At 35.7% G+C, this 14,536-nt stretch overlaps 1 protein-coding gene across 3 annotated transcripts in view; it reads right to left on the bottom strand.

The window, feature by feature from the left end:
- DDX60 (DExD/H-box helicase 60) overlaps positions 1 to 14,536 on the bottom strand; it is a 94,756-nt gene that overhangs the window by 3,883 nt on the left and 76,337 nt on the right. For 2 of the 3 annotated variants that reach the window (XM_057490706.1, XM_057490726.1), the window contains 3 exons: positions 12,407 to 12,554; positions 11,003 to 11,145; positions 1,132 to 1,283 (listed from right to left, as the gene is read on the bottom strand). In XM_057490706.1, the coding sequence (XP_057346689.1) occupies positions 1,132 to 1,283; positions 11,003 to 11,145; positions 12,407 to 12,554 (443 nt within the window). Of the gene's footprint in view, positions 1 to 1,131; positions 1,284 to 5,096; positions 5,211 to 11,002; positions 11,146 to 12,406; positions 12,555 to 14,536 lie in introns of those variants that run through there. The other variant, XM_057490746.1, reaches the window with a different exon arrangement.

Below are 14,536 nucleotides of genomic sequence, written 5' to 3'. Positions count from 1 at the left end.
AAATGATAATTTAATCTGTGGGGATGATGACCATGAATTCAAGAGTCACAAGTAATACAACCACAGATAATCATTAAACTCAGGAGGTGGTCACCTCAGGAGAAAACCAAAGTAGAAAAGTGAAGCTCAGGGGAGTGAATGGGAGTTAGCGAATCAAAAGGAAAGAACCAAATGAATTATTTACTAATGCCACAATTATTTTATTCAAGATAGTGAGTCATATTTTTAAAAACAATCAACATTTCTCAAGAGTGTTAAATACTTTAATAAAGATTGTTCAAAATTGTATATAAAATGCATATTGAATTCTTGATTGTTATGACAGAATGCCCCTCCCCACATCTATATGCTCAGGGCCTGGGCCAATTTCTCCACTTCCAGGTAAATCCAAGAGAGTTTACTTCTGCTGACTGTTTTTGAAAATAATTTCCCTGACAGCTTAAAGAATTAGCATTGTCTCAGTCCTCAGATATAGGAAATACATATTTCTTATATACTCTTTATTATCCCCTCCTCCTAGTCCCTAGTAATCTCCATTCTACTTTCTGTCTCTATGAATTTGCCTGTTCTAAATAGCTTACATAGGTGGAATCATACAAGATTGTCTTTCTGTGTCTGACTTATTTCACTTAGCATGATAGCCTCAAGGGCCCATTGTGTAGCCTATGTCAGAATTTCATTCCTTTTTAAGTCTGAATATGTATATTTTGAAAATACAGGAAATACAACTCTTATATACTTCTCTTAGATAATGGTGAGCAAGATGTTATTTATTATTGTTCCTCAGTTTAAAAATATCTAATAATGAATAAATTGAATAGTAATAAACACAAATATATCTGTGAGTTTTGTACAAATATTTATATCTGTAAAGTGTATTTTTATTTCAAATGAGTCAGCAGAAGACCCAAGATTTGGCTGGCAAACCATGAACAAAAGTACCACAGAATTTGTTATTCTTTCTTATCATTAGTCTGTAAGAAAAAAATCCCAGCATGTTTAACATGATTAACCTATCTTGAAATTGTAAAAAGGATCTTCCCAAAAATTCATGAAGTTTATCAATTCGATATAGATATGGAGATAGAAATAAAGGTAGAAATGATAGTGATAGAGATAGATAAAACATACCTGTTGTCCTGGACTAATCCCACCAAGGAACCATGTTTGTAGAAATCAAGTGCATAAGCATTAAGTGGCATTCTTCTACCTTGGCTATCAAATCTCTGGGAGCACAGCACAGGAGCCTGACCTGGACTGATACCAATCGTGCGCAGAATGACCTGAGAAATACAACTCTTCTTAATTTGTTATTTATGTGTAAGGCAAGTTTACGATTTGTGAAAATGTGCTTTGTAGTTACTTCCTTAAATCAACGTTTGTAAAGTACAGTCTTCACAGTGGAGGGTGAGCGTCTTGTCATACACACTGGGGTGGTGCCCAAATCCAGGAATATTATTGCCTCACAGCACAATGATGGCAATTTCAACATGCAGCCCCTAGAATATAGTGAGACTCACTAGGAAAGAAGAGCTAATCTAAAATTTTATTACCCTCATTGGTACAGGAAATGTCTGTAAACAGTGTATTGGGGAGCTGGTGCCCTGTAGGTCTCCAGGAGTTCAACTGAACAACTCTTATGATCTTTAGAAACCAGTTATGAGAATAAAATGGAAGGAGAAGAAGAAGGTGGTAAAAGAGAAAGAAAATCAGAGGAAGAAAGTAAATCAGTAGTTTCCCATCTGCTCATTTTTTGAAAAGTACACAGGGTCAATAAAAGCCCAGGTATGCTGCTGGGAAAGGTATAACTTGGTATAACTGCTGTCTAAAATGATTTGGTAGTATTTTGGAAAGTTTTTATTATTAAAAGTTCTTGGAATATCTTTATTCAATTATGATTCAGAAAATTGTTTGAGCCTGAAAATCTGGAAGATTTACACTCACAGGAAACTGTTGCATATGTACCAGATGTTTATAGCAAGTCTGTTTGTAAAGACTAGAAACAAATGTAAATGTTAACTAGGAGGGGCATAGATCAATAGGGTTGCTCTGTTCTCACACTATGAAATATTATGAAGTAGTAAAAATAAAACAGTGCCTCATGTTACAACATGAATGAATCTTAGGGGCATAGTGTGGAATGCAAAAAAAAGTAACTTCCAGGAGACAGCAGGAAGTTTCCTTCAGTTTTTGTAAAATACAAAAGCAGCAAAAAAAAAAAAAACAATGTTGGAATATAACACTTTTTGAAGGAGAATTTCAAGTTGATGTCATGGGGAAAGAAGAGAAACAGCAGGAACACCTGGGCCCTAAGTCCATGGGTGTTCATTTTAGTTTTATGCTATCTAGCTTATCTCTATGCTATTTAAAAATATGTATATTTAGTATTACACTAAATAAAAACAGTCAGACAAGCAATAAAAGCAAAATAAGTTTTAAGAGATTATAAATAAAGTGATTTTGTATAAAGTGCACTGGATAAGGCAAAGGGCCTGTAAACATAGAGCAATACTCTGGAAATATTCTCCAGTGCAACATGCTTCAAAACAGATGAAATAGAAATGGCCCCTTCTCTCTAGCACGGGGTCAAAAACAACTGAGTCTGAATCAGTTCATGCCCTATACCTTAAAGGTGTTTTCTAATTCATGGCGATTGTGTAGCAAAAAGAAATAAACACGATATCCTATTATAACTGTGTCAGTCTCCCTCCAAAACACCATGGAAAAACTTGCATATGTAAAGGGAACAAAAGGGAATGGCACAAACTGTCCATAAGTTGAATTAATTGTATAATAGAAAGGGAAATTACAATACTTAACAATTACTATTCTCTTTTCCAATGTGACTAGTTACAAATTTCTTATATAAGTAAGTAATTGTTTCTTATCACACAAGGAAATACAGAGAAAAATATTCATAAAATTATTGCTCTTATAAGTTGATGGGCAGTCCTTTATTATTTCTAAATCAGAATTCCACACTCTTCAAAGGCAGTTTAAGTTTACTAGAAGAATTCACTCAAATGGGGGTAAAGCCATACAGAGCTAGCCCCATAGAATTTCACATGGGACCTGGAGCAGTGGTCTCCAATTTGATTTTAATCCAGATACTTTATCATTAAAAAAAAAAATCCTTTCTCCCTTTCTCCTCTTCTTCTATGAAAACTTTTTTCTCACTTCATAAAATAAGTGGCTTCCTCCAACTTAGTAGAGCACATTTCCTTATAGTAGAAAATGTAGAGTAGCAACAAAAGACAATATTCCTTTCCTGCTTAGAAAGTGTACAACTTTCAATACTAAGTAAAAAAAGAAAAAAAACTTTACAAAATTATTTGAATTCAATACAATTGAAGGTGGATCTAATCAAGTTGTTGATTAAGAGAACATTAAAAGTGTATTTTGTGACAGATTGCTAGGTGATTTGGAGTATACAACCCAGAAGGAATCAGAATTACACATATTATAATAAAAATTGTTCTACTCTGAGCTACTTACCTACTTGAGTAAGGTTTGTGAGAACCCTGTCTTATTCAAAAGTAAATAAACATCCTTAGTTATATGGACTAATTAAAAAAGAAATGTGTCATACATCTCATTAATATATAAATTTCCACTACAATATTAATATTACTTTTAGTAATACTTCTTAAAATCTGTGTTACATTCAAGTTTCTGTCATCAACAAGAAATAACAAGCAAATAACATGTTCAAACAGGAAATAACAGTTTAAATTGAACTGCATATTAAGCTAAGAAATAGGGTAGGTGGGGTGACTTCATTTTTAAAAATATTACATTAAGGGAAAATTATGGGGGAGGATGTAGAATTTAAATGCAAGAGAAAAAATGCCAAACTTTAAATCATTAAAAAATGTATTCTTGACTTGTTGATAAGTTGATAGGTATGGGTTTATGCACACTTTGGTATTTATATTCCATTTTATACATTTAAAAGAATGATACCATGGTTTTACTTTAACATATCAACATTTATCTAAAGGCTGAAACTATATTATTAGAAACTATTTAAATTATGATAAAAATGTGTGTGTCAATTTAAAATGCACAAGGGGAGGAGGCAGAGAAAAGATGGCGGTGTAAGTAGTGTGGCAGAGATCTTCTCCCAAAACCACATATATTTTGAAAATACAGCAAATACAACTATTCCTAAAAGAGTGACCAGAAGCAACAGTACACCTACCAGTCTACATATGGGAGAAATCAACATCTCAAGGAAAAGGGTAAGGTAAAAAGCTGTGACCCGGCAGGACCCGAGGACTGACCCCAGCCCAGCTCCCTTGCAGGAGGTAAAGAATCAGAGTCGGGAGGGAGTGGAAGCACAGGAGTGCTAAATATCCAACCTAGAAATAAACCCCAGGAGCACATCGCATGGTGCTCTGGAGATTAGATGGGCTGAAAAGCAAAGTCTGAGACTAAGACAGCTAACAGGTTCCCACAACCAACTGCCCTGGGACAAAAGAAAAGTAGGCATTTTAAGGGACTCCTCAACAGTCAGAGGGCTGCTAAAGGGGCCAGGTTTTAGGGAAAGGAACAGGTGGACAAAATTGTCCTGGCACACTCAGCCCAGCAAGCTGGGAACTTTCAGGAGCTTCAGGTGCCCTATTTCCCTGGTTGGCAATGCAGCACCAATGCCCCTCACTGTGATAAGCAGCCTGCCACTCCTTCCTTCTCTCCAGCACCTGTGTCCAAACCAGGTGTCCCTGCCATTCCTCGGCAGTGCCCTGCCTATAGCAACTATACAGCTTAACACAGAGGCTTCTCCCTGCATGCAGCTAACTGGCCCAGACCCAGAGACTCCTCCCAGCATGCGGTTGACTGGCACAGACAGCGGAGACGAGGGCTGATACCAAGAGCCATGAAGGGGCTTTGTTATAGAGGTGGATCCCGCGCCACTCACCTCAGAATCCCTCCAGCACCCTTGGCCATCCCAGGGACCGCCCCACCCACGGCAGCTTAGGGGTTTAACCCAGAGGTCGCTCAGTGTGTGCAGTTAACAGTCACAGAAAGCAGAGACAGGCTCGGTGACAGGCAAGCAGAAAAGGAATTTGTCCTCCCAGCTGACACACGCGCCACTCACCGGCAACCACTCCCATAGCTCCAGGACTATGAAAGGCAGAAAAATCTTGTTCAATCCAAAATCCCTCAAACACAAGAAAGAGGGCTCAGTGAGACTGAAATCACCAAACTTCCTGAAAACAATTCAAAGTAAAAGTCATAAGCATGCTAATGGAGCTACAGAAAAATATTCAAGAGCTAAGGGATGAATTCAGGAGGGTGATAACTGAAATGAAACAAACAATGGAAGCATTTCAAAGCAGATTAGGTGAGTTAGAGGAGATGGTGAATGGAATAGAAATGAGAGAACAGGAGTGCAAAGCAGAGGCAGAGGGTGAAAAGGATCTCTAGGAATGAAAGAATATTAAGAGAACTGTGTGACCAATCCAAACAGAACAATATTCACATTACAGGGGTACCAGAAGGAGAGAAAAAGGGATAGCAAGTGTCTTTCAAGAAATAATTGCTGAAAACTTCCCCACTGTGGGGAAGGAGATAGTCTCTCTGACCATGGAACTCCACAGATCTCCCAACACAAGGGACCCAAGGAGGACAACACAAAGACATATAATAATTAAAATGGCAAAGATCAAGGACAAGGACAGAGTATTACAAGTAGCCAGAGAGAGAAAAAAGATCACCTACAAAGGAAAACTCAACAGGCTATCATCAGACTTCTCAACAGAAACCTTACAGGCCAGAAGGAAGTAGCATGTTATATTCAATGCAATGAAACAGAAGGGCCTAGAAACAAGAATACTCTACCCAGCAATATTATTATTTAAATTTGAAGGAGGGATTAAACAATTCCCAGATAAGCAAAAGTTGAGGGAATTTACCTCCCACAAACCATCTCTACAGTGTATTTTAAATGGACTTCTTTAGATGGAAGTGTACCTAAAACTACGTAACTGTCACCAGAGAAAATAAAACCACAGCAAAGGAAGTGGACCAATTAAATACTAACCAAATGCAAAATTAAATCAGCTACCCAAAAAGTCAGTCAAGGAATACATGAAGAGTACAGAATATGATACCTAACATATAAAGAGTGGAGGAGAAAGAAAAAGAAGAGAGAGGAAAAAAGAATCATCAAACTGTGTTTATAAGAGTGTAATAAATGAGTTAAGGTAGACTGCTAGATAGTAAAAAAGTGCCCTAGAACCTATGGTAACCATGAATCCAAAGCCTGAAATGGCAATAAGTACATATCTATCAATAACCCTAAATGTAAATGGAGTGAATACAGCAATCAAAAGACACAGAGTTACAGAATGGATAAAAAAGCAAGACCCATCTATATGCTGCCTACAAGAGACTCATCTCAAACCCAAAGACAAACACCGACTAAAAGTGAAAGGGTGGAAGAAGATATTTCATGCAAACAACAGGGAGAAAAAAGCAGGAGTTGCAGTACTTGTATCAGACAAAAGAGGCTTCTAAATAAAGAAAGTAACAAGAGACAAAGAAGGACATTACATAATGGTAAAGGGGTCAGTCCAACAAGAGGATATAACCATTATAAATATCTATGCACCCAACATAGGACCACCTACATATGTGAAACAAATACTAACAGAATTAAAGGGGGAGATAGACTGCAATGCATTCATTTTAGGAGACTTCAATGCTCCACTCACTCCAAAGGATAGATCAACCAGACAGAAAATAAGTAAGGACACAGAGGCACTGAACAACACACTAGAACAGATGGACCTAATAGACATCTACAGAACACTCCACCCAAAACAACAGGATGGACATTCTTCTCAAGTGCACATGGAACATTTTCCAGAATAGACCACATACTAGGCCAAAAAAAGAGCCTCAGCAAATTCAAAGAGATTGAAATTCTACCATCCAAATTCTCAGATCACAAAGGTATGAAACTAGAAATAGATTGTACAAAGTAAACAAAAAGGCTCACAAACACATGGAGGCTTAACAACATGCTCATAAATAATCAATGGATCAATGACCAACTTAAACAGAGATCAAGCAATATATGGAGACAAATGAAAATAACATCACAACACCCCAACTTCTATTGGACACAGCAAAGGCAGTTCTAAAAGGAAAGTATATAGCAAACCAGGCCTTTTTAAAGAAGGAAGAACAATCCCAAATGAGTAGTCTAAATTCACAATTATTGAAACTGGAAAAAGAAGAACAAATGAAGCACAAAGTTAGTAGAAGGAGAGACATAATAAATATCAGAGAAGAATTAAAATTGAGAAGAATAAAACAATAGAAAAAATTAATGAAACCAAGAGCTGGTTCTTTGAGAAAATAAACAGTATAGATAAACCCCTGGCTAGACTGATCAAGAAAAAAAGAGAATCTACACACATAAACAGAATGAGAAATGAGAAAAGAAAATTCACTACAGACATCACAGAAATAGAAAGAATTATTACAGAATACTATGAAAAATTATATGCTAACAAACTGGATAACCTAGAAGAAATGGACAACTTTCTAGAAAAATACAACCTTCCAAGACTGACTCAGGAAGAAACAGAAAATCTGAACAGACCAATTACCAGCAATTAATGGAATTGGTAATCAAAAAACTACCCACGAACAAACCCCTGGGCCAGATGGATTCACCATTGAATTTTGTCAGACATTTAGAGAAGACATAATAACCATTCTCCTTAAAGTTTTCCAAAAAATAGAAGAGGAGGGAATACTTCCAAACTCACTCTATGAAGCCAGCATCACTCTAACACCAAAACCAGGCAAAGAGACCACAAAAAAAGAACTACAAACCAATATCCCTGATGAACATAGATGCAAAAATACTCAACAAAATATTAGCAAACCAAATTCAAAAATACATCAAAAAGATCCATCATGATCAAGTGGGATTCATCTCAGGGATGCAAGGATGGTACAACATTTGAAAATCCATCAACATCATCCACTATATCAATAAAAAGGAGGACAAAAATCACATGATCATCTCCATAGTTGCTGAAAAAGCATTTGACAAAATTCAACATCCATTCATGATAAAAACTCTCAATAAAATGGGTATAGAAAGCAAATACCTCAACATAATAAAAGGCCATATATGATAAACCCACAGCCAACATCATAGTTAACAGCGAGAAACTGAAAGCTTTTCCTTTAAGATTGGGAACAAGACAGGGATGCCCACTCTCCCCACTTCTATTCAACATAGTACTGGATGTCCTAGCCACAGCAATCAGACAACACAAAGAAATAAAAGGCATCCAGATTGGTAAGGAAGAAGTTGAACTGTCACTGTTTGCAGATGACATGATATTGTACATAAAAAGCCCTAAAGAATCCACTCCAAAATTACTAGATCTAATATCTGAATTCAGTAAAGTTGCAGGATACAAAATTAAGACACAGAAATATGTTGCATTCCTATACACTAACAATGAACTAGCAGAAAGAAAAATCAGGAAAACAGGTTCATTCACAATTGCATCCAAAAGAATAAAATACCAAGGAATAAAACTAACCAAGGAAGTGAAAGACCTATACCCTGAAAACAACCAGACACTCAAGAAAGAAATTAAAGAGGACACTAATAAATGGAAATACAACCCATGCTCTTGGGTAGGAAGAATTAATGTTGTCAAAATGGCCATCCTGCCTAAAACAATCTACAGATTCAATGTAATCCCTATCAAAATACCAAGGCATTCTTCAACAAGAGCAAATAGTTATAAAATTCACATGGAACCACAAAAGACCCCGAATAGCCAAGGCAGTCCTGAGAAGAATAAAGCTGGGGGATTATGCTCTCTAACTTCAAGCTCTACTAGAAATCCACAGTAATCAATACAATTTGGTACTAGCACAAGAACAGATGCATAGATCAATGGAAGAGACTAAAGAGTCCAGATGTCAACCCAAGCCATATATGGTCAATTAATATACCATAAAGGGGCCATGGATATACAATGGGGAAATGACAGTCTCTTCAACAATTGGTGTTGTCAAAACTGGGCAGTTACATGTCAGAGAATGAAACTGGATTGCTGTATAACTCCATACACAATAGTAAACTCAAATGGATTAAAGACCTGAATGTAAGTCATGAAACCATAAAACTCTTAGAAGAAAACATAGGCAAAACTCTTCTTGAATATAAACATGAGCAACTTTTTCATGAATATATCTGATAAATAAAAGGAGCAAGGGGAAAAAAGCAAAAATAAATGAGTGGATCTATATCAAATTTAAAAGCTTCTGTACAGCAAAGGACCCCATCAGTAGAACAAAAAGGCATCCTGCAGTATGGGAGAATATATTCATAAATGATATATCCAATAAGGAGTTGACATCCAAGATATATAAAGAACTCACACACCTCAACAAACAAAAATCAAATAACCTGTTTAAAAAATGGGTGGAGGATATGAACAGACAGTTCTCCAAAGAAGAAATTCAGATGACCCACAGGCACATGAAAAGATGCTCCACATCGCTAATCATCAGAAAAATGCAAATTAAAACCACAATGAGATATCACCTCACACCAGTTAGGATGGCCAACATCCAAAAGACAAACAATAACAAATGCTGGCAAGGATGTGGAGAAAGGAGAACCCTCCTACACTGCTGGTGGGAATATAAATTAGTTTAACCATTATGGAAAGCAATATGGTATGGAGTTTCCTCAAAAAACTAAAAATAGAAATACCATTTGACCCAGGAATTTCACTCCTAGGAATTTACCCTAAGAATACAGGATCCCAGATTCAAAAAGATATATGCACCCCCATGTTTATCACAGCCCTATTTACAATAGCCAAGATATGGAAGCAACCTAAGTGTCCATCAGTAGATGAATGGATAAAGAAGATGTGGTACATATACACAATGGAATATTATTCAGCCATAAGCAGCAAACAAATCCTACCATTTGCATCAACCTGGATAGAGCTACAGGGTATTATGCTCAGTGAAATAAGCCAGGTGGAGAAAGACAAGTACCAAATGATCTCACTCATCTGGGAGTATGAGAGCAAAGCAAAAACTGAATGCACAAAATAGCAGCAGACTCACAGAACCCAAGCATGGACTAACAGTTACCAAAGGGAAAGGGACTGCGGAGGGTGGGTGGGAAGGGAGGGATAAGAGGATTAAGGGGCAATATGATTAGCACACATAATGTAGGTGGGGGCATGGGGAAGGCAGTATAGCACAGAGAAGACAAGTAGTGGTGCTATAGCATCTTACTATGCTGATGGACAGTGACTGTAATGGGGTAGGTGGGGAGGACTTGATAATGGGGGAATCTAGTAACCATAATGTTGCTCATGTGATTGTATATCAATGATACCTTAATAAAAAATAGATAAAATGCACAAGGTTCTATATAGTTTTTCAGACTTATTTGAAGTGATACTGGACTATTTTACATGATAGAGGGCTATCAAATTTTGGAATAGAGTGGAGTTGAGACAGCAGTGTCTATCCATAATATGAAACATAACAAATTTTATTTCCTTTCTCAAATTTTGTATTAGAATGTAAATTAAATTTCTACAAGTTTATTTCAACATTCAGATGGGTCATCCAGCACATTCCAAGTCTTTCTAGTTGTTTATATTTCATTTTGCACATCAGTGACCCAGAATATAAAGGGGATTTATAGCATCTATAGCAACTCGAAGAAAGCGTTAAGAAATTTGCATGTGCTATGTTCACAGAAAACCTGTGTCAGTCTTCAAAAATTAAAGAAAAGTGGTGGTCCTGGGAATTCAGTATAGTGGATCAGGGTCCCACTGGCCTCAAGAGCATATTTCCTGGATGTTTTTGTTGGTACATCTGGAATTTTTTTTCAGTTTAGAAATTTTGAAGTACTTTTGAAACTGCCTAGAAGTATAAATCCAATTCTTTTTTAAAGCCCTTGTTTTTATAAACCCCATTCCCCACTTACATGGTTTGGAGTATCTATTTGAAGCAAATCCCTATCCGAGTTCCCAGAGAGACAAACAAATGGAGAAATGGCTACTCTTCCTTCCTTGCAGTTCATCAGGTGAGACACAAGTTGGGAGTCTTCACATTCTTTACCTGCAAAATCTGGCCATAATAGGATAGGATAGATTCACTTTCAAAAATCATCCAAATTGTCGAGCTTCACACGCCTACTCTAGACAATGCTGCAGGGGATGCCGTTCAGCTTTTCAAGTCCTACCCTGTAATGAAGACTTGATAAGGTATATCACAGAAAGTGAGTAGCACATCTTGGCACAGTATACATTCAGTAAATGGTAGCTATATTATAACATTTCATATTCTATTTTAGTTGCTTTGATCAACAGTTGATAAAAGACTAAATTTAAACTGTATACTCTTTTAACACAAAATTAGTATTCTCACCTTGGTGTTTTTTCACACCAACTCAGAATCTTTCTAGAAAGGGTGTTACAAGCAGCCAATATCAGTAGGTTTGGAAATGGCACGTGGGAATTTATTTTTCCTTTCCTACTCTTATAAAACACAAGATCGTTCATTCAAAACTGGCTCAAATTTGCAATGGAGGCAGAATATTCACATGCCCCCCTTTGGTCTCTGGGATGTTCATCATGCTACACTTTACTGTCTTTTGTTTGCACTGCCCCTCTCTTTAGTAGGGCCCTGGCAGCTACAAGCTCTGCTGCCTTGACTCTTTCCAACTGACAATGTTAGGGTACAATGGAATCAGGAAATTGCTACTCACAGCTCAACTTTTCCCTTCATCCCAGTCACCTTTTCCTGTACTTTCCCCTGGATTTTCATCCAATAGCTTAGGAAAAATAGGAGCAAAGATTGAGACTGTTTACAATATACTAGGCACCGTTTTAAGACAGTCACATATATTAACTTAATTATTTAAAACTTACCCAAATTCAGCAGGCAATGGTATTCACATTCTCATGTATCTTTTGAGAAAACTGAGGCATGAATAATATGAAATCTTGCTCAAGGTCTCACCACTAATTAGTGGCAGAGCCAGAATCTGGACCTAGGGAATCCGCTGAGTCTACACCCATGGACACTGTGCATTTTTCTTCTCAGTAAAATGAGTGACAGAATAGTCTCTGGTTTCTCATAATCTCACAGATGTCCCCCCCACCTCCCTTTGCCACACTTGACCCCAAAGCAACTTTTAATCAAGATGGTTTATAAATCCAGTACCCTCTTGACTTCTAGTAACAGTTTCTCTGGAAAGGACAAGGGTCCCTGTCATGCTAAGGCAGGCTGAACTTTCCAGGGCTCTACTCTTGTTCTGAGATAAAATATTCATGGCAAGATTATTTATTGTTAAAATTGTTCCACAATGGAGCTAAGATAGACTCACTTAATTTTGACAGTGGCAGTTCATATTCCTGTTTCATATCAGCAAATCTGGAAACAATTAAGAGGAAGGAGGCAAAGTCTTCAGTAACTTTCATGTTATACTCATTTAAGGCAGCATTAAAATCCTCAGGGAGATCTTCAAGGAACACCTAAATCATCAAGAAAAGCATCAGGAACACCTAGAGGTCAAGTATTTTTAAGAAGAGTAAAGATCGCTGCAATACAATTCTATAGTAACCTGCTTATTCAATAATGTAACTGTTTCATTCCTTCATCTGTGAAATTGAGGTAAAATTCATTTTTTGTTTCTATTTGCGTTTACAAAAAGCAATACTGGTACTCTGAAAAATTTGCTTTCACACTACTTAGTCAAAACCATCTTTTAAAAAATAGAAGCACACCCTCAAATGACATTAGACTTGTGAATATTTAAAAGAAACTAGTGGCATTTTTGGAAACTAAGCAACAATATAATCACACTTGCATGCCTGGAAAAAAAAACTCACAAGAATGAGATTTTTAAAACATCACTATATTCATCTTGCTAATATTTTGTTAATTATTCTTCCACCTATATTTATAAAAGAGATGCAGTTGTATTTTTCCTTTTATAATGTCTTTATCAGGTTTTGGTATTAATTTTAGGTTTTGTTCCAAAAAAGAATAAATATTTCCTCTTTTGGTATTCCCTAAAAAGCCTGTGAAAAATTAGTGTTACTCTTTAAATATTTGGGAGAATTTACCAACAAATCCATATGAACCTGGGTTTGGTTGTATTTTTGTGGAAAAGGTTTTGTTGAATAATTGATCATATTTTAAAAAGATATCAGAAGTGAGTTTTTTAATATCTTCCTTGGTTAGTTTTGGAAAGCTGTATTCCCTAGGAATTTTCCCATTTTGTCCAAAAAAATAAAATTTATCAGCATAAAGTCATTCAAAATAACATCTTTTGTTCTTTTTGATGTCCAAAGTAAGATCTCTAGTAATGTCCAATTTCCCTTCCTGATCTTTCTTGCTCATAGGTCCTAAATGTTAAAAAATTTTATTATTCTTACAAAGAAGCAACTTAGGCTTTGTTGATTTCTATTTTGTATAATTGTTTATAATTTACTTTATTTTGTTCTCATTTTATTATTTCTTTCCTTCCATTTACTTTAGGTTAGATTTTTGTTTTGTCTTGTCTTTGTTCCTAGCTTTCTAAACTGAAAAGTCAAATCATTGGTCATTTTCAGCCTTACTTTTTTCTAAGGAATCGTTATAAGACTGTAAATTTTCTTTCAATCATTATATGAACTACATCTTGTGTTTTATGTTTTCTTCATTATTATATAATTAAAATATTTTATAATTTCCATCTTATTTAGTTTTCATCCTATGTATACTCAGAAATGAGTTTTTGTTTAATTTTCAGGCAATTAAAGCATTTCTAGTTTTTCTGGTTAGTGTTTGCCTATATCTATTTCCTTCATTTTACCTACAACCTTTCTGGGACTTTATAGCTAAGATGTGATTTGTATAAACAGCAGATTATTATGTGTGTTTTTAAATAAATCTGAAATCCTAGTATTTTACTTCATGTAGTTAGTACATATATATTCCATATTGTTACTTAAACAGGTAAGTTTGTACATACTATATTAGTGTTTGTTTTCTATTCAGACTGCCTGCTAAATACTCTTTTCTCTACTATTCTTGTATTTTTTTACTTAGTTTTCATCTATTAACATTTATATGTGCATTATTTTCCTAGTCTTTACAAAGATTATAAAACATATCTTTAATTTTTACAACTCTTAATACTACAAGAAGTTAAAACATTTAACTCTATTTTCCCTCCCTAACACTTACATTATAATTGTCATGCCTTTTAGTTCCATGTGTGTGTGTGTGTATGTTTGAAATAAATATATTTGAAAATTTTTAACACATTACAATTATTTTTGGATATGGTAGATATATATTTCTTTATTATTCATGTCCTCCTACATTTTTATGTTTCCCAAGTTTAGATTTTGTCTATAAACCTAAAGTATATATTTACCACAGATCTTTAACACACACACACACACACACACACACACGTACTGTTAGAAGTAATAAACAAAATCAGCAAAGTTGTAGGATATAAAAC

Source organism: Manis pentadactyla, chromosome 1 (genome assembly GCF_030020395.1).
Source record: "Manis pentadactyla isolate mManPen7 chromosome 1, mManPen7.hap1, whole genome shotgun sequence".
Taxonomy (NCBI): Eukaryota; Metazoa; Chordata; class Mammalia; order Pholidota; family Manidae; genus Manis; species Manis pentadactyla.
The sequence above is the reverse complement of the archived record's forward strand: the minus strand, read 5'-3'. Positions and strand labels throughout refer to the sequence as shown.